The 26360-nt window shown below is 42.5% G+C and overlaps 1 protein-coding gene across 1 annotated transcript in view; it reads left to right on the forward strand.

Annotated features, from left to right (window-relative positions):
- The first annotated feature begins 11586 nt into the window (after positions 1-11586).
- Positions 11587-26360, forward strand: part of Slc5a8 (solute carrier family 5 member 8) — a 37044-nt gene continuing 22270 nt past the window's right edge. Inside the window, exons 1-3 of the mRNA XM_051206331.1 lie at positions 11587-11976; positions 17684-17749; positions 19477-19528. Of these exons, the coding sequence (XP_051062288.1) occupies positions 11626-11976; positions 17684-17749; positions 19477-19528 (469 nt within the window). The 5' untranslated portion in view covers positions 11587-11625. The remainder of the gene's footprint in view (positions 11977-17683; positions 17750-19476; positions 19529-26360) is intronic.

Genomic DNA, 26360 nt, shown 5'->3' on the forward strand with positions numbered 1-26360 from the left:
GAATAGAGAGGAGGCCATGGGGTTGACGGGCGCAAGAATGTGTCAGGGCGATGACGGAGAAGGTGTGGCATGAGAGTCAACAAAACCCAAACCAAATACTGTGAATGCCAATTAAAATTTAAGTAAAATTATCATAAGAAGAATGAGTATGAAACAGAATATAATATCAAAGGGTCAGTAACAGAACTATCATTAATGATTGAAATTTTCATGGAGAGAGGTATTTCACCAGGGAGTAAATTCATTTGATTGTCTCCAGAGAAGCATTTTCCTTGTACTGTTCTAAGCCAAACCAAAGGGTTTACACGGTCAATGAGTTACAAAACCTAGCCAGGACTCCTAGCCAGCCACGTGAAAGGTTCAGCGGTGGTGCCAGGCCTTAATGCGGCACTAACACTTGATACTACACACAAACCTTTGGCTTCCTACTCCCTGCTTAGAACCTAACTACTGGGAGGCTACATACTTCCAAATCCTGGTGTTGATTACAACAATTTGGAATATGCATGAAAGTTATTTGTACACCAATTAAAAAAAAAAACTTACAAAAACTCCCAGTAATGCTCCAAGTGTCTCTGGATGCACTTCACCAGAAAACCTGCCTCAAAGTGACTTTATCCTTTCTGACATCAGCCTTTCCCTCGACAGACTAGAAACAGTCGAATCACAACCGCGTTCAAGGAAGGCCAGCATGGACTAAGGTGTTGGCTCTCACAGAGGCACTGGGGCTTAGAGATGCCAGAATTGGCAACCACAGAACAGGACACAGTTAACCTTGAACTTCAGGAAACAAAGAGGTTTTAGTGGGAATACGCCTTGTGTTTACACAGCATTCACTTTTAACCATTGCCTGCCGTTTGTCTGCACCCAGCTGCCAAAAATTAAGTTTTTTCCTTCTGAAACTACTTTATCTAATGGCCGTATAATAAGATTAACAAGATCTCTCAAGGCAACTACCATAAAGAGGGCAGTCCTCATTACACACTTAGTTATTGACTTATTGTCAGGTTTTGTAGTATTATAGCAAAGAAATGTGCAAACGCAAACAACCGTGATGACCACGTGAGTTCCCTTAGGCTTTATTATTTACCACGCTTCAATCTTACCTTTTTGTTTGTTTTTTTTCTTTTAAATTACTGGATATATATATATATATATATATATATATATATATATATATATATATGTTTCTTGAGATTATAAGTACATCTTTTCCTTCTTCCCTTCCAACCTTCAAACTCCCACTTGCTCTCTTTCAAATCCATGGCTTCTTTTTTCATTATTATTTTATATACACACTCATGCACATGCATACACACACACTCCTAAGTACATGAATACAACCTGCTCAGTCTATATGATGTCATGTGTATGTTTGTGTTCTGGGCTGACCATTGGGTACTGAATAACCAGTTGATGTCACATCCCCTAGGACTGGAGTTACAAGCTAGTATTCAGCAGCTGAGCCCTCTCTCAAGCTCTGAGTTCAAGCATCTTGCATCCCAGTTGTAGAAGAAGGACCTAAGGTTTTTAAAAATCTATAGTAGCAGGGAAGCATTGTCTCTGGTACTCTCCATCACAAATACTTTCTTTGAAAGGAGCAGAGAAAACAAGAAGACCAGTCAACTAGCTCCTTCTCATGTTGAAAAAGGGCTCCTGCACCCTTGAAACTTAATTCCTGTGTATCTCTCTAGGAAAATGGACTTAGGGAGACCTGGAAATAGTTCAGGGACTTTATAGTTATCCAAGAGGCAATGTTGCTCACTTGTAGTGGATAAGAGTTGAATGGATGAGTAAAAGAAAGGATAGTAAGCGTGTCTAGGCAGCCCTAAGACAGAATTCTTAATATCATTGGATTTGAGGTGTAGGGAGTCCCATACAAGTTACATTCCTAATTCACTTTAAAACACTGTTTAGATAAGAATTCATACCATACCCATGTTATTAAAACACTCTATGTGGCACCTGTGAGACAATAGTGTTTTACTGCTCGGCTTTATAATGACAAGGCCAAGAGGAAGCTAAGACTCTCCCTCAGAGATTCCCAGGCCTCGCCAGGACTGAAACTCCAGGAAATAAAGTTAAAAACAGCAGCTCCTGTGCCAGCCTCCAAGGAAGGGATTTCCCTGGTCTTTGTTGACGTGCTAATACAATTATTTATTTATTTATTTATTTTTATTGTTCCTTGTGGTTTTTAAAGAAGACTAGTTGATCTGGCCCATGTTAAATAAAAGTAAGTTGATTCTACAAAGGCTACAAGGAAATGTTCATTTTCTAATTTAAAAGGCAATTGCATGCATGCATGTGGCCCACACACACACACACACACACACACACACACACACACACACACACAAATCTTTAAAACGTGTGTGTCACATTTCCCTCATCTCAGCTCCTCACCCCGATCTTCCATGTGGCAGGTATTCAATAGATACCCTGTAATGATTATGGCATTGACAAATAATTTCCTTTGTTTATACAAAATGTCAAGGGCTATCTGTCACAGAAACCTGTTAAACTAAAGTATATCTATATTTTTTCTATTATGATTGGAATGAGGATCTCTGCCTTGAATATTTTTCCTTTCAGAAGGAAAATGAATCACCAATAGTATCCCAATACTAGGATAATAATTGATCAGACAATAACTAACTTTAATTGACTACTTATTATATGCCACGATTTAAGCATCTGGTGTGCCTTAGTTTATTTTATTTTTCAATTTTTTAAAAGTCTATATTACAAGCAATCTTGTTTTAATGTCAATCCCAATTCCCTCTCCCTTACCCCTCCCCCTGTTTCCCACATCCCCTCCTATAGTAACCCCTTTCTGCTCCCCAGGGAGCATGAGACCTTCCATGGGAGATCTCCAAAGTCTGTCACAATATTTGGACCAGGGCCTAGCCCTCCCCCACCCCTGTTTTTCTAGACAGAGAGAGTATCCCTTTATGTGGAATGGGCTTCCAAAGTCCATTTGTAGGGATAAATACTGATCCACTACCAGAGGCCCCATACATGGCCCAGTACTCACAACTGACACCCATGTTCAGGGGGTTTGGGCTGGTCCCATACTGGTTTCCCAGCTATCAGTCTGGGGTCCATGAGCTCCCCCTTGTTCAGGTCAGCTGTCTCTGTGGGTTTCTCTAGCCTGGTCTTGACCCCTTTGCTCATCACTCCTCCCTCTCTGCAATTGGATTCCAAGAGTTCCCACTCAGTGTTTAGCTGTGGGTGTCTGCTTCTGTTTCCATCAGCTACTGGATGAAGGCTCGAGGATGGCACATAAGGTAGTCATCAATCTCATTATAGGGAAGGGCATTTAAGGTGGCCTCTCTACTATTGCTTAGATTGTTAGTTGGGATCATCCTTGTAGGTCTCTGTACATTTCCCTAGTGCCAGATTTTTCTTTAGACCTATAATGGCTCCCTCTATTATGGATATTTTTCTTGCTCTCCTATATTTTTTCCCTGACTCACTCTTCCTGTTCCCTCATGTCCTCCTCTCCCTTCCTCTTCTCCCCTTCTGTTCCTCCTAACTCCCTTTCCCCTCCCTGCATCCTCCCAATTTGCTCAGAAGATCTTGCTCCTTTCCCAGGGGACCATGTATGTCTCTCTCTTAGAATCCTTCTTGCTTCCTAGCTTCTCTGGTGGTGTGGATTATAGGCTGGTGATCCTTTGCTCTATGTCTAATATCCATATATGAGTGAGTACATACTGCGTTACTGTGTTTGTCCTTTTGTGACTGGGTTACCTAACTCAGAATGGTTTCTTTTAGTTTCATCCATTTGTCTTTGAATTTTAAGCCCCCACCCACCCAGTAATATTTTATTGTGTAAATGAACCACATTTTCTTCATCCATTCTTCAGTTGAGGGGCATCCAGGTTGCTTCCAGGTTCTTGCTATTACAAATAATGTTGCTATGAGCATAGTGGAACAGATGTCCTTGTTGTATGAATGTGCATCTTTTGGGTATATACCTAAGAGTGGAATGACTGGATCCTGAGGTAGACGGATTTCCATTTTCCCGAGAACTGCCATACTGATTTCCAAAGTGGCAGTATGAGTTTGCACTCCCATCAGCAGTGGAGGAATGTTCCCCTCTCTCCACATCGTCTCCAGCATAAACTGTCTTTGGTGTTTTTGATTTTAGCCATTCTGACAGGAGTAAGATGGTATCTCAGAGTTTTTTGATTTGCATTTCCCCGATGGCTAAGGATGGTGAGCCGTTTCTTCGGTGTCTTTCAGACATTTTAGATTCCTCTATTGAGAATTCTCTATTCAGTTCTGTACCCCACTTTTTAATTGTATTATTTGGTGTTTTGGCACTTAGCTTCTTGAGTTCTTTGTATATTTTGGAGATCAGCCCTCTGTCAGATGTGGGGTTGGTGAAGATCTTTTCCCAGTCTGTGGGCTTCTGTTTTGTCTTGTTGACTGTGTCCTTTGCCTTACAGAAGCTTCTCAGTTTCAGGAGGTTCCATTTATTAATCATCCATCTCAGTGTCTGTGCTGTTGGTTATGTTCAGGAAGCGGTCTCCTGTACCAATTTGTTCAAGGGTACCTCCCACTTTCTCTTCTAAGAGGTTCTGTGTGGCTGGATTTCTATTGAGGTCTTTGATCCATTTGGACTTAAGTTTTGTGCACATCGATAGATATGGGTCTATCTTCAGTCTTCTACATGTCAGCATCTAGTTATGCCAGCACCATTTGTTGAAGATGCTTTCTTTTTTTTCCCACTGTATCGTTTTAACGTCTTTGTTAAAAATCAGGTGTTTGTAGGTGTGTGGGTTAATATCAGGGTTTTCAATTCAATTCCACTGGTTTGCCTTTCTGGTTTTGTGCCAAGACCAGGCTGTTTCCAGGACTATAGCTCTATAATGGAGCTTGAAGTCAGGGATGGTGATGCCTCTGGAAGTTTCTTTATTATACAGGTTATTTCGGCTATCCTGGGTATTTTGTTTTTCCATTGTTAGTTCATTTAATCCTTAAAATAAGTCTTCCAGCCACAGGTGTTTCAGTTTAGAAGCTCATCTGGAGGGCTGGGGAGATTAAGAATAATTGTTGCAGCTGGAGGTTGGTGCTGCATGCCTTTAACCTCAGCACTTGGGAGGCAGAGGCATGCAGATCTGTGATTTTTGAGGACAGCCTGGTCTACAAAGCTACATTGAGTAACCTTATCTGGAAAAAGAAAAAAAATAATTGTTGCTTTTGTAGAGGATTCAGGTTCAGTTCGAGCACCCACAGGGTGCCCCAAAAGTTCCTGTCACTCTGGTTCTAGGGGATCTGATTTGCCTTCTGACCTCTGTGGGCATTGCATGCGCTTGGTGCAAGGACATACATTCAGGTGCACTTGAGTGCATATGCATGTGCGAACACACACACACACACACACACACACACACACACACACAGAGTTACTTTCTTTTAAAAAAGAAGCTGAAGTATTTTCTGATTTTGCAGAACAAGCTGATGTACTCTGTGATCTTAGTTGGCACAAGATGGTTATACTTGAAGCCCCTCCTAAGACTTTTGGGAAATGACTGATAGATAGGTGCAAAGGTGTGGTACTTTTACCACAAACTCAGGGCCTGTACCGTCACACATTGAGGAGTGATGAGGGGAAGACATTGCTTCTTAGGTTAGAGATTTTGAAACTGAGAGGCCTAAGCTATGTGATATGGAAAACAAGTTACTTAATGAGGCTCTCTTGAGTCCCTCCCTTCCCAACTTCTTCATCTGACCACACACAGAGTGACTGCACATGCAAATTAGAGATGAAACTCAGCCAAGGTACACAGGGCTTACAGGCTAGTCTTTCTAACACTATACATTCTTCCATCAGATGTGCTAGCGTCCCCTTCCTGATGTTGTTTCTGGGGAAATGAGAGTCAGATAAAAAAGAAAGCAAAGAGAAGTCAGCACCCCACCCAAACCAGAAAAGCAAGAGCCCCAACACCCTGGGGTGTGCCTCTTCCTGCCAGTCAGGAACAGGGCTTCCGGATGGGTCCCCTCAGTCCTGAGAGAATGGGATCCTGAGAACAGGTCACACCAGAGTGATTAGGACACTGAGCTACCTCCTGGACTGCAAGCGACCCTGTGTCATAAAGAAAAGAGCCACCTTCAAGACTGCCAGGCATGAACGCAGGCCTGCCTATTTAGATCAGCCCGTTGATCTAGCCAGCACTGAAGCATGGAAAGGTCTTGGAGTGGCTCACTCCAGCAGAGGAGATCTTGAACTCTAGAACTGGCAAGCCTCATGCCTGCCATTTACCGGAGAGAGAAAACAGAAGCCTACAGATGCACATTCAGCATCCAATACTGGGATCCAAGTTGCGGACTTCAACAAACTTTTATTTGTGATTTTACTTAAATAACAACAATGTTTCAACTTTAAAACATTTTCTTTTCCTATGTATTTATTGAGTGCCTCCTGGAAGTAAACACTGTAACATTGTCCTTTTTCTCCCCCACTTTTCTGTTTTGGTTCCCGGGGTTTGGTTCCCGGGGCTAAATCCTGGGCCATGTGCATGCTATGTAGGCTCCCTACCTCTGAGCTACACTTCCAGTGTTTCAAGTACTATTCTAGATGACTCAGTGTCACCATCCTTACAGAACTGGCATTCTGTTGGGGATAGAATTAAGAAACAAGCAAGGGATTATATTCTCTGTCTTGTAAAAGTCCCTATAGGAAGAATTATTATAGGTGGAAATGAACTTAAAATAATTTCAATGGAAATAATGTTTTTCCTCTCAAGCCCCAAATTAATACCCATTTATGTTAACATGTTCAAATAGGCAGTGTATGTTTTATTAAACATTTAATGCAAAAAGAAAAAAAAGAAATGAACAATAAAGACACATGATAATTGCTTCCTTGGGAGCTACAAAAGAGCCAATGAAGGTGATACATATCACATTCAGGACTATAAGATGATGTGTCATAGTTTATGTTGAATTTGCTCAATCATTCCCTAGGCTCCGGGGACTTTAAATCAGTGCTTTTAAATGTGAAGAATGCCCGTATGCTCAAGTTGAGGTGCTAAATAATTTTATCTACTTGGCTCTTATTCAGAGCAGGGGGGAATAGGGGAAGGCAGGTATGGTAAGTAGTAGAGAAAATAATCAGAAAAAAAGAGTAGGGAATGTGGAATGATGAGGGTTGGTGACTGATCAACAGGGAAAGGAAAGCCTAACGGGTCAGAAGGAGCATCCCTCAACAGTGTGAAGTAACTCAGAGGATCCTGGAAGACAGTGCGTGTAATTCTCTGGGTTCCAGCCTGCTAAGGGGTCCCAGAGGATTAGCAAAGGACACTGGTGTGAGGGAACCTAGTGGACAAGAGAGGTAACTATGTTAGGAGTGCCTGGCCTGCCATTTCAGTGTTTGCACGGGGAGCCGCTTTGAACACGGGGTGATACAATTAGAATTACATTTGATAAACAGGCTGGGAAGAAAGTGAGGGAACTGTAGTGGGATTCAGCTGGGAGAAGAGGCAGCTTGACTCAGGGTTGCCTTGGTGAAAGTAGAAGCAATGACTCTCAAGTTGTATTTTGAATATAGAGCTAACATTAAATGTGATACATGAACAAAATAGAAGGATCCGTGCTATCAATAATGCTGAGATATACGTTGTGTCAAGTCCTGTGATATAGACTCCATCACTGCCCAGAGCTTTCTATCAACTGTGATTTCAAGGCAAAGAATGATTAGGGAGCCTGTGAGTATGCTATCTTTATTCAAGGTTCAATGAGAACCCACCATAGTCCAGTGACAGCCAACTGAGATTTCCAAACTTTGCATTTAGAAATCTTTGAAAAATCTCAGTGTCAAGAGGCATTATGCAGTAATATGAACATGGCAACATGTTTCCTTATGCAACACATACTGCTGGTGTCTGGGGATTTACCAAGATGGGCAAGCAGTGGTTCTTCCCCGTGTAACTTAACATATCTTACAAGAGAAGAAGGCAGAGTTGGTTAATAGAGGATATCCCAGACACAGAAAGGAAGATGATGAAGCTTCAGGTGTGTAAGCCGGAAAATACCCTCCTACAGAGACAGCTCATCCCTTTACTCATCTTAAGGTCAATTTGGGCTGCTACAATGACAGCCTTGACAGCTGGCCATTGCTGACATTATTACAGGTCCAAGGACATGTGACCTACACCTACACTGTGACTATACACATTGGCTTTTCTCTGCAAGAGATTTAGACTTAGAATTCAAAGATGTTAATTTCCCTGTACTGTCCAACACTGAGGGCTTATATGAACTACCTTGGGCTTTTTGACCATGTGTTATGATAATGCAGAGAAAAATCCCTTTGGTGAGAAAGAATGAAACAGGCATGAAGATTGGCTTCTGATTTTACTTATTGGATCCATGAGACACTCCTATTCTAACAGTCTTAATGAAAGAAGCTAAAATCCAGGAATAACAGTGCACGCTGTAATCTCAGGCTACTAAGGCAAGAGGATTATGAGTTTGAAGCCAGCCTGGGCTGCATAGTACACCCCCACCAGAGAGAGAGAGAGAGAGAGAGAGAAAGAGAGAGAGAGAGAGAGAGAGACTTATAATTATAACTTGCATCTTGCCAAAACCTTTTTTGTTTGTTTCTGACACTAGCAACCAGATTGTTCTAGACCAAGGAAGTGCAGTGGTGGACAAACAAAAATCCCTTAATTTCATGACATGGTAGTGAAAAACAGCAGACCACAAGCAAGACAAAGAAATACAACACCAGGATACACATGAAGAAGCAAGGTAAGCAAGAAGAAGGTGATGACGGAGTTCTCAGGAAAGACTTCTTGGGAGAACTGATGTTTGAACAGACACAAGGGAGTGAGTCCTGGTGATAGCTGGAAGAATGTTCCAGACAGGAAAATCTATGCAAACACCCTGGGACAGGCAGGTTTTCAATCCCAGGCACAGTAAGGAAGATGATGAGGCTTCGGGAGTGTAACTGGGGACAGTAAGTGGGAGGAGATGTCTGAAAGCTTGTCAGAGGCCAGTTAATGTTGAATTTTTAGAGGCCAAATTTGGGTGTTGCTGTTGTTTGAAACGGGTTTTCTTGTAACCTAGGTTGGCTTCGAACTCACTCTGAACATAGTCCTCTGGTCTCCATCTCAGGTTCCTCTTACCTTAGCCTTCTGATTGCTGGGATTGCAGGCTCATACCATCATATTTAACTGAAGTAACACACACACACACACACACACACACACACACACACACACTTTCTTGTTCACATTGAGGTGGAAATACCTCTTATAAAAGAAATCTTTCTTGTTTAAATTGGGTGTAGGATCAATACAAGAACCACCTGTCAAGTGTTGGATGGCCTGTACTCTGTTGTCTGTATGATGCCCACCAACATAACTACATGTACAGTCACAGGCTGTGTCCTGGCTAGTTTTGCTGGTCAGGTTGACACAAGCTAGAGTTATTAGGGAATAGACACCTCAGCCGAGGAAATGCCTCCATCCAGATTGCCTGTAGACATGTCTGTAGGGCATAGGCCACTTTGGGTGGCACCACTCCTGGGCAGGTGGTTCTGGGCTGTGACTGAGTACGTTACAGAGAGCAAGGCAGTAAGCAGCATTCCCCCCCCCCCATGGCCTCTGCATCAGCCCCAGCTTCCAGGAGCTGCCCTGTGTGAGTTCCTGTCCTGACCTCCTTTGATGAACACTGATGTGGAAGTGTAAACTGAATAAACCCTTTCTTCCCTAGTTTGCTTTAGTTATGGTGTTTCAATGCAATGATAGTATCCCTAACTAAAACATTGTCCAATGCAGGGTTGTTGGTGAATAAAACACTGATTGGCCTGGCAGGAAGTGAGGTAACATGACAGATGCTGCCACTAGTTACCATAGAGGTCTGGAGGTCTGTACAGACAGAAAGGAAGTGAGGTAGCTGGGCAGAATCAGAATATAAGCAGGGACAAACAGGAAATCGCTCTCTTCTGTGCAGAGATGTAGGAGGCAAGGGAGATGCAGCTGATTTTAAAAAATCTGATAGAGCATTCTTCAGACTGTGCTGGGGTGAAGGTACTGGATGATTGCTTCCTGCAGATCAACTGGTAAATCATAAAGATGTATGAAAATGAGCTAGGACGGTTTGAAATTACAGAGGTCTGGGTACAGTAGGCTGGAGGGGATATTTTATGTGTCACATGTTGGTAGTAGTATTTCAAAGATACTTAAAACATGTCTTGAGTGGTATTAGAAATGATCTCTTCAGGGTTTAAGGAGATGACTCATTAAGAGCACCGGCTGCTCTTTCAGAGGACCCGGGATGGATTCCCAGCGTCCAAGAGGTGGCTCAGTACTATCTGTAATTCCAGGGACTCTGATGCCCCCTTCTGGCCTCCACTGGCACTGCATGCACATGGTTCAAAGCCACACATGATGCCAAAAAACACCCACACACATACAATAAAAATAAATAAATCTAAAAGGAAACATTAAAGATATCTTAAGTGGCTTCATTTAAATGTGACATCCACGTCTACCTTTTTTACAAGAGCTGGGTTAGGAGCCTTCAACCCCACCATTTCCTCCTCTTTTCTCCTCTCTTCCTTCTACTCCACCACGGCCTTCCTCCTTGCCTCTCTCAGCAGGGTCTCATGTAGTTCTTACTGAACAGCTGAGGGTGACCTTGAACTTCTGGTCTTCCTGCTCCCGCCCCTCAGGTGCTAGAATTACAGGCATGTGTCTCATGGCTGTCAACTTCACCTCCATCAAGCAGTTTCCTTCCTTAGAAAAATGGAGAGAATTCCTACCATAAGGGTAAGAATCACATTCGCTACTGTAAAAGGCTTTAGACACATCTGGCTCCCCCTCTCCCAATCTAATTAGAGGGTAGAAGCTGTAGCTGCTACTCCAGGCTCGAACAGGGGATCAGACAGACTCTAAGGGACCAGGACTGTTTGGTGAGTGAAAACGCTAGCAACCCACAGCACAGCCTCTTTTCGTCTCCTTTCTACTTGCTCACCTGTCTAACCTCTGTGATCTCAGTTACCACAGTTGTCACTCGGATCACCCATTAATCGGTCAAGTGATGAGGAGCCTCAAACTCCAGGTGTACCTCCAAGCAAGGACCTGGACTGTGAACTGGAGAGCTAAACTTAAAGGCGTGACAACTGCCCTTCGATCCACACCCCGCCCCCGCCCCCTCCCACACACACCCATCACCTGCCTGTTTAAATGGTGCGTCGCCAACGCCGCTGTCACTTAATAAAAAGCTGCGCAGAGAGCGCGCTCTGGATTCGCTGGACGCGGCGGGAGGCTCCAGATCTCACCCGCCCCAGAGTCGCTTGGTGCCTAGGCAGTCACAGTTCGGGCCACTCTGGTCGGGCACCTGCTGAGCGATCGGCGGTGGCCTCGCTGTCTCCCCCAGGTCCCAGATTGTCAGGGAACGCAGCTGGCGACAGGGGCTCCCGCACCGGGTGATTGGCAGCAGGTTGCTAGGCTCCCACCCCACGAAGACCCACGCCTGCTGGACGTACCTGTCCTCCGCCGACCCCACGCCAGCTGCAACTGGGAAAAAGACGCAAAAGAGGCTTAAGCGAGCGACCTGAGCCAAGCGGCTAGCGCTGTGCACTCCCAGCAAGCTCAGGTCACCGCGGGGGCCATGGAGGAGTCGCGGGCCATCGGCAGCTTTGTGGTGTGGGACTACGTGGTGTTCGCTGGCATGCTGCTCATCTCGGCCGCCATCGGCATCTACTATGCCTTCGCGGGGGGCGGCCAGCAGACCTCCAAGGACTTTCTGATGGGAGGTCGCAGTATGACCGCGGTGCCGGTGGCTCTGTCCCTCACCGCCAGCTTCATGTCCGCTGTCACTGTCCTGGGCACCCCCGCAGAGGTCTACCGTTTTGGGGCAATATTCAGCATCTTTGGCATCACCTATTTTTTTGTGGTGGTCATCAGCGCGGAGGTCTTCCTTCCAGTGTTTTATAGACTGGGGATCACCAGCACCTACGAGGTAAGAAGTGTTGGGGGGGGGGGGAGAGGGAAGGCTTGCTTGCATTTTCAAGCTCCCGAAGGAACTTTCTGGGGGGGGGGCAAGCTGTTTCTGCCATATGGGAATCTCTTCTTTTGTGGGTGCATTTCAGACTCTGACCCCCTACCCACCATTGAGACATGCGTCTTCTAAATGGGATAAATCCTTGGGATTGAGTTTTCTGAGCTCAGATCCAAACTAAACTGAATGGAATGGGCGAGTACTCGCTCAAGTCTTCCTAAAATGTGTGTGTGTGTGTGTGTGTGTGTGTGTGTGTGTGTGTGTGTGTGTGTGTGTTGAAAAGGCTAAGTTATTCCAGCCTCAGATTCTTCCTTTGGAAGATGTAGAAAGAATTTGTTCACCCGAGTGGTTAAGAAGTAGCTCTTGTTCCAGAGCTTGCCTTGAGACCGAATTCCACCACTTGAGAAGGACCTTGGGCCTTTACTTAATTAACCTTTTGTACTGATGTCTTCCTCTCAGGAAGAAAACGGTACCACCACCGACCTCATCTGATTGTGGAATTAAATGAACTGGTGCAAGGTGTTCCATTTAGAATAGAACCCGGAGTAGAATAGATGCAGGCTAAGGGTCTAATTGTCGTGATGGAGGTTACCCTGAGATGATTAGAAAAACGCCACAGCAAGGTGCTTAAACAGTGCCTTCCTACGGGAAAAGCGAGGCCCGTATTCCATTCCATCTGTTGCTGTGTTCCTCTGGATGTCTTCTTAAAGTTGCTCCCAGGAAAAGGTTTTTCAAAGACGAAGAGCAGTTGGTTTGGTTTAAAAAGATGTCAAAGTTGTGTGTGCGCCGGTGCCCCTGTTAAAAATCTCTGCCTCTTGGGAGAGTGGGGATGTCCTTCACCCAGGCTCTGACCTACAGGCTTCACAGACAAGTTCCCACTGCTCTAGATCATCAACAATAGGGCTCAGCATCCCCTTGGGCTGGGGTTTGTGATCTTTTCCCCTGAAGCTCAGGGTCCTTGGAAGGTCGTTTCATATGAGCCTGTGCTGGGCACCTGCCTCGATGGAATGACGACAAACTCCACTTGGGTTTTCTTGATGTCACTAGGGTCTAGGCATGTTCCAGGCTGCACTGTCTTCCAACCGTGGTCACCATGTTCACAGAAACTTAGTCTTTGCCCTTTTGGTGCGGGGAGGTGACAAACTGGCCGTCCCAGATCGAGTTCAGCTTTCATTGCCATTTTATTTATAAGAAGCCCTGATTGTTTTAATTAAAAAATGTTAACTTAAGAATTTAATGAAGAGGAAGAGTCAAATAAAATCTCAAACGTCTTTTGAAAACTCAGAAGGCTGATGGCATTGTGTCCACATTTCCTGGGGCCCCTGGGCTCCAACAATAGCCACTGTTCTTGCTCTGTTAATGCCTATAGGGAGGCTTTCCACGCCTCAACACCCGCTTTCTCATGGCAGAGAGATCCTTACATACATACCTACCCTTATAAATATTGCACATGGAAAATGACCAGCACTGAAGGGGCCCTTATTCAGTGACTTATGTGACAGAACATATTTCTTAGTGGCTCTGAGGAATATTCCAGCATCTTAAGATATGTAAGCTCTTACATGTGGGCTACGCAGGGTGTGAATGCCTGGCCTCTGTCACTCACATGCCTTACCAGGTGGGCTATGATGACACTGGTGTCTGTGAGCTCTGACCTGTAGCCAACCAACTCGAAAACTCAGAAAAGGGTTTGAATAACCTAGCAAGAACCCTTAAGTCCTGCCAGGAGAACACTGCTCTGAGAATCCATGACCCATACCTTTCAGAGCTTAGCATGAACTCGAAGTGTCCTATGTTTCTACTGACAGAAGCCGAGTTAGTAAGTATTTTGGCTGAAAATGACAAAAAAAGCCAAGGTTGACTGAATGTTTAATTTATGCTGGGGCACCAGGCTGAATGTTTTACATACATTATCTGACTCAACACCCTGCAAAATCCTTGTAAGTGTATGCCCACAGCCCTGTTTTCCGGATGGAAAGGCTCAGAGCAAGTTAAGCCAGTGAGAGATGGGGGGAAGAATGAGGATTCATGCCAAGCAGTTTACTGACTGCCTCTGAGGGCTCTGGTGAGGTGTTATAACCCCAAGCAGGGCTTACGCCAGCTCAGAGGGAGCCAAGGAAGTCATGGGAGACCCTTGAGCTTGCTGTGCTGTCCTTGTCCAGGGAGGGGTGTGAAATGTCAGAGAGAAGGAAGTTGAGCAGCTTTGCTTTGCCAGCTAGTTCAATTAGTTATGGCAGAGGATTTCTTGGGAGGGGGGATTGCTTTGTGGCTCTCCTGAGGACATCTATACAGATGTTGTCCAACACTGAGCAATGGTCACCTTCACACTCTTGATCAAATGTTAACTATCTCTTTGTTCCCATTTCTATAGCCAAATTTGATGAACCACAAACATTTTTACTCTATCAATGCTGCCAAAATATAGGTCTAATGGGTACTTAACAATGTCCAAACCACAGATTGGCAGGAAGCCTATTGCAGTGATCGGGTGCAATTAGTAATGTCTTCAGAATCACTCAGGCTCTACTTTTATTTTTTAGCTACTTTATTTATGAATATTAATGGAAGCCTTCACATCTCTAAGTTATTCTGAATCCCAGGAACTATGAAAGATCTCTGTTCACTGTAGGTGTCTATTATTCTGTACTTTTGCTTGTAAACTCTAGATATGTTCTCTAAGTCTTATGCAATAGGACCAGGGTTTCTTCTTAGGTCCCTGTGTATTTCCTCTAAAGTCTAGTGAAGGGCCATGGTTTCTTGGTTCTGTCTTCAGTTGGTTTTATGTAAGTGTAAACATATTTGTCAGTTGATTTTTGGGACAATTTTAAATATGAAAAAATTCAAATTATTTGGTTCAACTTACTCCATTTTTTCTTCCATAGTCTCTCTTTTTTTAGATTCCTAAAACAATCTTATTTTATATGCCAATCCCAGTTCCCCCTCCCTCCTGCCCTCCCTCTCCCTCCACCATCTCCCCCCCCCACTTCCCATCCACTCCTCAGAGAGGGTGAGGCCTCCCATGGGGAATCATCAAAGTCTGTCACATTGTTTGGGGCGGGACCACTGTATCCCTCCATAGGGAATGGGCTTCAAAAAGCCAGTTCATGCACTAGGGATAATACTGGTTCCATTGCCAGTGGCCCCATATACTGCCCAAGACCCCCAACTGTCACCCACATTCAGGGGACCTAGTCCTTAAGCTTTATGTATTCTCCACCAATTGCATGCATGGGCCTAGAAAAAGACTATCTATTCATGCCCACTCATGTATACTACAGATTTATTTTAAAAGTTCTTCAAAAACAACACCACTCTGTTTCTAGTTTTCAGAAACATCTCTACTCTCCAAAATGTCTTTCCAAATACCTTAACATGATTTTGATATAATTCACAACGTCCATGGATTTTTGATTCCACTAATCTTAACATCTTATACATCTCCTTATCAATTTATACTATTGGACACTTTCCCTTGCAAAATAAAAGGGAAAGAATTGGCTGACTGACCCTCATTTTAAAAACAATGAAGCTGAGACTGAGAGCATGATGCTCTCAAGTTCATGAGTCAGGCCTGGGGCTGGTCAGGAGCTGAAACCGCTACAAACGCCTTGCACTGTGTTGGGCATTTGTCATCTGTAAGGAGTAGGTTTTTCCACCCGCCTCTGGTCTTGTCCCGTCGCCGCACCAGCCCCAAATAACGCACAGAGACTCTGTATTTGATATAATTCTGTTGGCCAGGTACTAGTTTCTTATGGCTAGCTCTGTCTTAAGTATTAATCCATTTCTGTTAATCTAAGTATTTCCACGTGGTCTCATCTTACCTGGAAATGGGCTGGCGTTGTGCTCTCCCTGGTCTCTCCATCTTGCCTCCTCCTTACTACTTCCTCTTTCCTCCTTGTCTCCTAGTCCCGCCTATCTTGCTTTCCTATTGGCCAACAGTGTTTTATTCATTAACCAGTATGAGAAACATATTTACAGAATGACATCCCCCATCAGTCATCCTTCAGTTGGTTTTGAAGGTTTTATTGTCTGTGGCTCTACATACCTACTGGATCTTAAACTCATTGTTAGATTGTTTATCCATCTGTGTGGTTATTTGCATAGATTCCATGTATCCAAGTTTCTAAGTTTTTGTATTACATTCCTGACAACAATCAGGCTACACGCTTGGCTCTCATCTCTAACACAGTACCTGTTTCACAATGTGCTCAGCAAGTACGCCAGATGTGTTAGATGTGACTATGGAGCAAAAGTAGCCACATGTCTTCCCATTTGATAATTAGCTAATGCCAACATCTCTTCCTCATGCTTCTCTGTCTCCTCCTCTTTTATACAGCAAGACTTCTAGGCTATGACTTCTTTCTACATGCACTAATAATACTCACGTTAAATAGTAGATTGGACTTCAGCTCTGAAATTCTGACTCTAAATCTGTAATATATTTTTACATATTATACAACATGGGAAGCAAATAGGACATATTATAAGCTATAGCAGATTTCATGGAGAGTTGGAAAAAAATGATAAGATCTTGGTTCTAAACAGAAGATGATTTGACACTCAAGAGATTGAGGCAGAAGGATGGGAAATTTGAGGCCAGCCTAGACTACGTAGGGAACTCCACTTTAAGAGCAAAAGCAAAACCAAGTCAACAAACTGACATAGCTAATCACAAATGGTGGCATACACATGTAATTCACACGTAAGGGGCAGAAGGAACAAAACCAGCCTGGTCTACACAGTAAGAACTTGTCTCAGAGACAGAACAAAACAAGACAAAGCAAACAGAAAACTTGACCTGGGTGACTTAAGTTTCACACACACACACACACACACACACACACACACACACACTTACATACACACATATATATACACACACATGCACACACTTAGACACTCACACATGCGCACATACATATGCACACATTTACACACACACACACACGCACGCACGCACACACACACACACACACACACACACACACACACACGCACGCACGCACGCACGCACGCACACATGGGAGGATGAGTAAACAGTTCCTGGAAATGACACAGCTTCTACAGCTTCTTCAGTTCTTAAGGTCAGAATCGGTCTGTGCCAATCCAATCCCTCCCCAGTTTTGCAGCTTCTATTCGGTGGAGAAGGTGATTGGCTATATGGGGGTCATGTGACTTTCTCCCGCTCAGAAAAGGCAGGGCAGCTGATACAGATTTACACTCTGAAACAGAAAACGGTTGATTTCTCAATCACATCAAAGGGAACGTAGAGTGGTCACAAAGAGGAGGGAAGAAACAATAGATTGCATATTCCTTAAAGAAAAAAGAGCCTAGGCTGTAATGCCATTTATGTGATACATGTTCCAAGTTTTTCACACCAAACTTAGGGGGGCGGTGTGAGGAACAGATTGGAGACAGATACAGGCAACACTAACTCGGGTGTTCTCATGTTCTGATTGTGTAAGAGAATTACGTAAATCTTAAGTCATTGAATTGTAAAATAAAGCATCAGTATTGTTATATGTAAGCAAAAATCATTTTAGTAAAACAAAAACAGAATGTAAATAAAGTTATGAAGTTCCTTCAAATAACTCACTTTTTTTTTCCTTGAGCTGATTTCAAATGTGTTTGAACATTCACAAGGTTGTTTTTCATCTTTTGGCAACAGTATTTGGAACTTCGATTTAATCGATTAATCCGTCTCTGTGGGACAGTCCTCTTCATCGTTCAAACAGTAAGTGCCTCTCCCTTAATTTGCTCCCTCTTCTTTCTTCTAAAACATTTTTGTCCTTGGCCCTGGATGAGCTTTGCTTGGGAAATACATGGAAGGTAAAATGGAGATGATTACAATGCGAGGGGCTGGAAAAGAAACAAAAGAAAAGAAAAGAAAAACACACTTGTCACCACAAAGAATGAAACCTGATGATCCCTAGACCGTGTTTAGTGAAGATGTTACTTCAGGAAAAAACAATGGGTTAAGTGAATTTAAATGCTATATTGGTCAAGGAATGGTTACAAGCTTTAGGGAATTACCCTTTCCTACTTCCCCACCTGGCATTATTTAAATGATGGAAATATTTGGGGGATATCTATATCTCTATACCTAATTTATATCTAATATATATATATATATATATATATATATATATATATATATATATATACATACATCTGCTCAGAGAGATGTGAAGCAGGGTGCCTTTCCCACTGTTTGGGTTAACTTGGTTTTATTTTATATCTTTGTGCATTTTATCAGGTCTTAGTCCTTGCAGTGTGAAAGGCAGGTAGCTTTGGGGTCTGGGGGGTATTCTGATACTCTAAGGCAACTTGCTTGTATGCATTAACTGTCCAGACAGTGGTTCTCAATCTGTGTGTCTGGGTCACATATCAGATATCCTGCATATCAGAATTGTACATTATGATTCATAACTAGCAAAATCACAGTCTTGGAGCAGCAATGAAAATAATTTTATGGTTGGGGATCACCACAACATGAGGAACTGTATTAAAGGGTTGAAACATTCGGAAGATTGGGGGTCCTTTCTCTAAGTTCGAGTTAAAAAATTTGTACATGGACATGAAGTGGGGACAATTATTAGGAGGACAGCCCGTCACATTTCAAATCTTCAACATGGACAGACTATTGACTAGGGAGACTAGCTCATCTCTTTCCAAACCAAGGAGGCTTTAGCACATCCTTATGGAAGGATGTGCTTCCATGAAGAATAATTAAGCACCAATTAACAAATAATGTTTTTATAAAGTTACTTGGAATTGGCTGCTACAGAATGTATTTGAAGGGTGAATGCCATGTAATGATATTTCGAGAAACAGGTAATTTTCCTTAACTATTGTACTTAAGGCTAATAAATATTTGTTGGATGTATGAGTGGAAAATGATTACATAAAATTATGGACTATAATATTAGAAAGGTTTCATAATTTTTTAGTGCACACTTACACTTTTGTCTTCATTAGTTTAAAAGCCAGTTTTCAAAAATTTTATTCTGAAAACAATCATTTGAATGGTTGGTTTGTAGCTTTGATTTAGACTGTTTATCATGTTTGCATAAGGCCCTGGATTCCATCCCCAGCATAGATAAGAAAATGGTGATTAGCAATATTAGAAGGCATGTATTAAGAGGCAAACCTCTTATTCGTTCGTTGTAGTTAAGTATTTTAAATATATGAAAATTTAGTTTAAGCTGAAGGTGGTGAATCAATGAACATTTTTTTTAACTACACACTTTTACAAAAGGCCTTTGTAAAGGATTTTAGTGATGTTTAGCCACACTGCAGACAGAAAAGAAAAAAAATCAATTTTATTTAAATACTTCCAAGTTATAATAAGACACTAAATATATTGAAAAGGATCAATTCATACTTGATTTTCTAATTCTCATATCTAATTAATTAATTTCATATTTCATATTGCTCATTGTGTTTCTTCTCTCTCCTTAGATTCTGTATACTGGAATTGTTATTTATGCCCCTGCTCTGGCTTTGAATCAAGGTACATTTAAAGTGTCCATCATGAATATCACAGTGTTGGGTTCATTGTCACTAACCTCTATTCTCTCCTCATGGAGACAGACCAATGGAAAAGGACTTCCAGGAGTCCTGATGGGTTTTATGAGGGTGGTGGGATGGGCTTAGTGTCTATATTGCCTTCGTTGGTGTTTTGATTGGACAGTTAAAAATATCTATCTGTAGGCTAACAGGACAGACCTAGGCCTTACTGGGGATGGTGTGGGGTAGGAGGGGTTTCTTCTGTGTGGTATGCCCACCAGCCATTCTTAGTTTCTTCATAACCTGTGCCCCTCCCCACTGTAGGCTAAATGATTGTACGCCCTCCTTTTTGACTATCACCTGGGGTCCATTCTGGTATTAATTTGCTTTCTATTGCTTCCATAAGCACCATGACCACTAGCAACTTGGGGGTGGGTGGGTTTGTTTGGCTTATAGCTGCAATTCAAAGAAGGGAAGTCAAAGCAAGAACTCAAGGCAGGAATACAGAGGCAGCAAGTGATGTAGAGGCCATGGAGGGCTGCTGCTTCCTGGCTTGCTGTCCATGGCTTGTTCAGTGCTCTTTGTTTGTTTTTGTTTTTCTTATGGAAATCTATTTTTATTATTTTTTAATTTTAATTATACTTTATTGGGGATTAATTTCCATGCAGGCAATTGAGTTGACTCCAATACCAAGTTCAATGAAAGTGGACATGCGTTAACTCGTGTAACCTATATCACAACTAAGACATAACATCAATGTTTTCTTGCATGCCTCCCCTCCTTAGAATTAGTCCTTCCCTGATTCTAGGCAACCCTGATGTGTTTCCCCCCATTTTATTGAAAACAGATTCTTTTCTCATATAGAATATCCTGATTACGTTTTCCCCTCTATGTAACCCTCTCAGTTCCTTTCCTCTCCCCCTCCCATTCAGTCCACTCCCTTTCTATTGTCAGAAAATAATCCGGTTATAAGAGATAGTAACACAACATAACAAAATTCCAGTCGGTGCTGGCACACGCTTTTAACCCCAGCACTAGAGAGACAAGTCGGGTGGATCTGAGTTTGAGGTCAGCCTGGTGGACAGAGTGAGTTCCACAGCAGCCAGGGATACACACAGAGAAACCCTGTCTTGGAAAACCAACAGCTAACCAACTAAACAAAAAGCAAAACAAAACAAAACACACAAAGTAAAATATTATACGATAAAACAAAAAACTGTCATACAGAAGTTGGACAAGGCAAACAAACAGAAGGAAAAGAGCCCAAGAGAAGGCACAAGAATCAGATATCCACTCATTCTCACACTCAGTAATCTCATAAAAACACTATGCTGGAAGCCATAACGCATATACAGGGAACCTGGTGCAGACCTGTGTAGGCCCAGTGGCTGCTGCCTCAGTCTTCGTGAGTTCATATGAGCCTTGCTCATGCTGATTCGGAGGGCCTTGTTCTCCTGGTGTCCTTGATCCCTCTGGTTCTCATATTCTTTCCTTGATCTCTGAGAGGACAGATTTGATGGAGACATCTCATTTAGTGCTGAGTGTTCCAAGGTCTCTCACTCTTTGCGTAACTCAGGATTTAGGTCTTTATTTGTTCCCATCTGTTACAGGATAGCAGAGTATTGTTAGGGGTCACTTTATCACTACTCTATTTTTTAAGATAAGCAATACTTGATTTTGCTCTAGGTCCTTGGGCTATCCAGTCTCTGGTTCCTGGTTACCCAAGAGTATTGCATTTCAGTTCCATCTCATGGATGGTCCTTAAGTCAAACCAGACATTGGTTGGCTAGTTCCACAGTTCTGTGTCACCAATTGCCCTATTGTATCTTGCAGCCAGGACTATTATAGATAAAAGGGTTTGTGGCTGGCTTAGTATTTACATTTCTCCTTTTGTAGTATGCAGAGTATGCTCCCATATCAAAGATGTTAGAATGTAGGGGTGAAGGGCCTATGTAGGTACCAGCTACATCTCTCCATGTTCAATGAGTTGTGTAGGTGTTGTTTTTGGCAATGGGGCCTTGTTAATTGGGAAGCAATCTATTGTTTGGCAAAAGCCTGGGTTATTGGGGATTCCCATTGGATCCCTTTGGTCAACAACTCAATTGGATGTAACCCAATCCAGATACTGGAAGTTTCCTCTGGTGACAAGAGATGTCCAATTGGGGCTCTTTCTCCCTTATAAGTTGGTGATTTCATTTAAATCACCTTAGTATATATACATATTTTGTTTGTACTGTATTAGGTTTCCAAATGCCCTCAAATGCTTCTTAATTTTATCTGTCTCTCCATGTATTCCCTTCCTTCACCTTCTCTCCCCTCTTCCTCTCTACTTGATCTTTCCATTACAACTCCCCCGTTCATAACTGGCTATTCTATTTCCCTTTCCTAATGAAATATATCTGTGCCCTCTAGTCCCTTTCTCTATACCCTCTACCTGTGGTTTCATGGATAGTAGCTTGGTTATTATTGTCTTAATGGCTAATATCTGCATACAAGCAAATACATACCATATTTGTCTTTCTGGATCTGAGATATTTCACTCAGGATGAATTTTTTTTTCTAGTTCTATCCATTTGCCTGGTAATTTCGTGATGCAATTTGTTTCAATAGCTGAGTAATACTCAACTGTGTAAATGTAACACATTTTCCATTCTTCTGTTGAGGGACACCTAGGTTGTTTACAATTTCTATTATGAATAGAGCAGTAAGTGTCTTTGTGATAGGACAAAACATCCTGTCTTAGTAAGGGTTTTATTGCTGTGAAGAGACACCATGACCACAGAAACTCTTACAAAGGAACACATTTAATTGGAGCTGACATACAGTTTCAGAGGTTTAGTTCATTATCACCATGTCAGGAAACATGGTGGCATTCAGACAGACATGATGCTGGAGAAGGGTACAAGAGTTCTACATCTTGATCTAGAGGCAACAGAAGGAGACTCTGTGCCATAGTGGGCATAGATTGAGCATAATGAGACCTCAAAACCTGCCCCATAGTGACATACTTCCTCCAACAAGGCTGTATCTTCTAATAGTGTCACTTCCTATGGGCCAAGCATTCAAACACATGAGTCTACAGGGGCCACACGTATTCAAACCACCACAAGCCCTTTGGGTACATGCCCAAGAGTGGTAGAGCTGAATGTTGAGGCCACGCTGTTTCAGTCCCTTTGGATGAGTGCTCCCCACTCCACATCCCCTCCAGCATGAGCTATCACTTGTTTTATTGATCTTAGCCATTCAGACAGGTATAAGGTCAAATCTCAAAGTAGTTTTGATTTGCATTTCCATACTGGCTAAGGATGTTGAACATTTCTTTAAGTGTTTCTCAGGCATTTGGGTTTACCCTATTGAGAATTACCTGTTTAGATCTATATTCCATTTTAAAATTGTATTATTTGTTTTCTGGCTATTTTTTTTTTGAGTTCTTTATATAGTTTGGACATTAGCCCTTCATCAGATGTGTAGTTGATAAAAACATTTTCTTATTCTGTGGACTGCCACTTTGTCTGAATGACAGTATCTTTGGCATGCAGAAGCTTCTCATCTTGTTGATCTTATTTTTATATAACCCAGAACCACCTCCTGTGGGCTATGCCTTCCCACATCAACCATTCATTAAGAAATGACCCACGAGTTACCTACAGGCTAATATTAGATTCCCTCTTCCTAGACAATTCTAGTTTCCCAGATGTCAAGTTCATAAAAACCTAACCAGCATAGTCCCCCAGAAAATTTTGTTTTCTGCTCAGACCTGTGATAAAATCTGGTCTTTCTTCCCCTACTTTAGTAAGGTCCATGTTGAAATAGACAGTAGCTATGTAATTTGACATATGAGGTTGCTCCTAATGACTATTGTGTTCATAAAAACCCAGGAAGATTCCAATCAATAAACCTCTTCTCTCCTTTAGATTTGTGCTGATAAAAGCTGTGAAACAGAAACAGTTTATTTCTGGCTAGTCATACCTTCAGAGGGACTATGGGAAGACTCTGTGCCCTTTAAATTCTTACCAGTTAAAGCAAGTTTATCTCTAAAACTTCCTTGTGTTTGTGATGGTTAAGGATGTGGTGAAACTCCTGAAGTAAGTATAATATGGGGAAGACCTACTAACTCCATGCTCAATTCTCCTGGTTTTGACAGCTGTGGTAGTAACTATTATCTGAGCCTGTGAAATATGACAGTATCATTACAAAGAAGAGCTCCGTCATGTAATGTTCTCTTGACACATGCATGTCAGACATGACCCATGACAGCATCACCAACATCAGAAACTGGTTATTTCATATCTTAAGGACTGGGTGATAAACTTGATGCACCACCTATTGGTTTATGAGCAAAGTGTCTGGGTTTTGAAGTGTGTTCTGGGAATAATCTGAGCATGGACATTAATCTCTGATGAAATCAATGATTTTGTCCTCTCAGTCTGGAGAAGTGTGGAGCCACTTTCTAGGTAGGTAATCAGAGCCAGAGGGATTGCATGTGAATGCTTAAAATATCAATTGCCTACTGTACCCAGCAGAGTAGACACAGTACCTTCTGAACAGCAGATTCGTGTAAAGCTTCACAGAACTGGAACTTAGTATCCACAGAATTATCTTTATAGATTTCATTTTCTTTTGTTATGGGAAAATTCAGACAAACATTAAAGTAGGGAGAAGAGTGCACTGAACCTTAATGCTCACCACTATATTTTAGTAACTATCTACTCGTAGCCAATTTTAACCTACCCCCTCCCCCAGCAGAGACCATGAAGGAGCGATGATTCTCACATGGCTTGCTCAACCTGCTTTCTTACAGAATCCAGGACCAGTGGCCCAGAGTACTACCATCCATAATGATCTGGGCCCTTCCCTATCAATCACTAATTAAGAAAATGTCCTACAGGCTTGCCTACAGCCTTGTCTTATGGAGGCATCTTCTCAATGGAGGTTCCCTTCTCTGAGATGACTCTACTTGTGTCAAGTTGACATAAAGCTTAGTCAGCACAGATGAATTTGTTTTTTAATATTTCATTCTTAATGGTTCTTTCTATATTCCAGAATTTAATTCCCTGTGGAATTTACTGTTGATGAAGACCTTTTCTCCATTCTGCAAGCTGCCACTTCACTTTGATGACTGCAGCACGTTCTGTGCAGACCCCATTTCTCACTTTGGGGGGGTTATCTCCTGTAGCCCTTTCCAGAAAGTCCTTGCTTCTAGTGTTTTTGTAGCCAATATTTTAGTTTTACATTAAAATAATCGATCCTTATTTATTTATTTTACATGATTATATGGATCTAGTTTCACTCTTTTTTTTTTTTAAAAAAAAATGGTTTTATTTATTTATTTTTTTATTTTTATGAGTGTTTTGCTCATTGTATATCTGTGCATCGTGTGCATGCCTGGCATCTGTGGAGGTCAGAAAGAGATAAAGGATGCCCTGGAACTGGAGTTATGGATAGTTGTGTGCCACTGTGTGGGTGTAGGGAATCAAACCTGGGTCCCCTGCAAGAGCAAGAAGTGATCTTAACCACTGAACCAATTCTTAACTCCCCCCCCCCCCAGTTTTACTCTTGTATGTGTGACTAGCCAATTCTCAAGCACTGTTTGTTGAAGAGGCTGTATTTTCTAACATGTTTCCGATGCCTTTGCCAAATATTAGGTGGCTGTAGCTGTGTGGGCTCCTTTCTGGGTCTCAGGTTCTAGCACACTGTTCTGTGTGTCTGGCTTCTCGGCTAGTATCATGTTGTTTTAAGTTCCTGTGGCAAACTCAATTTGCCACAATATGAATCTGTGAGAGGTGACACAAAGTAGAGACTAAGTTTAAAAAGTGTGATAAGTAAAAATATTAGTAAAAGTAACATATAAAGGAAAAAACGGGTGGAGCACAAGGAGACAAGGATTAGGAAACAAATATTAGAATGACTTTATGTTTGGATCTTGGAGGGCACCAGATGTTTGAGTATTCAAGTTTGGATTTTAGTATTCCTGCCATTTATGCTGCAGGTGTGTCTGTATCCAAACATCCAGTGTCTGCCTGAGCTATCTTCATTTTAATAGCTTCTCCCAGCTCCGTTTTCATATCAGGGAACTCTTCAGATCACGCTTAGCTTTCTGGTCTAGGCTGAGTAGCTTCACCAAAATTGTGGGGACTCGTCAGTTTGAATCCCCTGAGATGGCTGGTGTTCCGAGGGCGTCTACAGAACATGCTAGGAGCATTAATGACAACCACAATGATGAGATCTGAACAGATGGACCTGTTCTTATGCTTTCAGAACATAGTCAACACTCATCACCCTGTACTGGAGCTTCAGAGTTCTCGGACTCTATAGCCACAAGTCTGAAGGCTGATAGGTGGATCTACTTGCTGACCCTAGGATCAGGGCTATTAAACTCTAAATTATTCTCAGCTGAAGAGGTCTGTTTCCAGGCACTAATGGTAGACTTACTGTCCCTGTATACTCCACTGCCTGGCCTGAGCGTCTTCTTGCCTGTGCTTTTCTGGTTTTTAACATCTGGCCTCCCTTCCCGCCCTCCCACATTTGCCTCCTAGAACTAACTCTTTCTGGGGCTTGAAGTCACACTTCCGGATTGCTGGTCAGCCCCTGTTCTTGGGTTCCCAGAGCAGCTAAGTTTAGTTTCTTCTCAAGGTGGTGCCCGCCACAGTCCTTCAAGCTATCTCTTTTTCTTTGCTTTCTACCACGAAAGCTGCTTCCTCAACAGCATCTAGAACTGTATTTGTGGCTTTTCAGAGCTTTGGACTTACTCTGTGGGTAGGGCTGTCAGTGTCTTTTCACTGGGGCGAAATGGCTTGTGTTTTTGATGCAGCTTTCACCTCCCCTTTGTCTCCAGT

The sequence above is a fragment of the Phodopus roborovskii genome, unplaced genomic scaffold, assembly GCF_943737965.1.
Source record: "Phodopus roborovskii unplaced genomic scaffold, PHOROB, whole genome shotgun sequence".
NCBI classification, from domain to species: domain Eukaryota; kingdom Metazoa; phylum Chordata; class Mammalia; order Rodentia; family Cricetidae; genus Phodopus; species Phodopus roborovskii.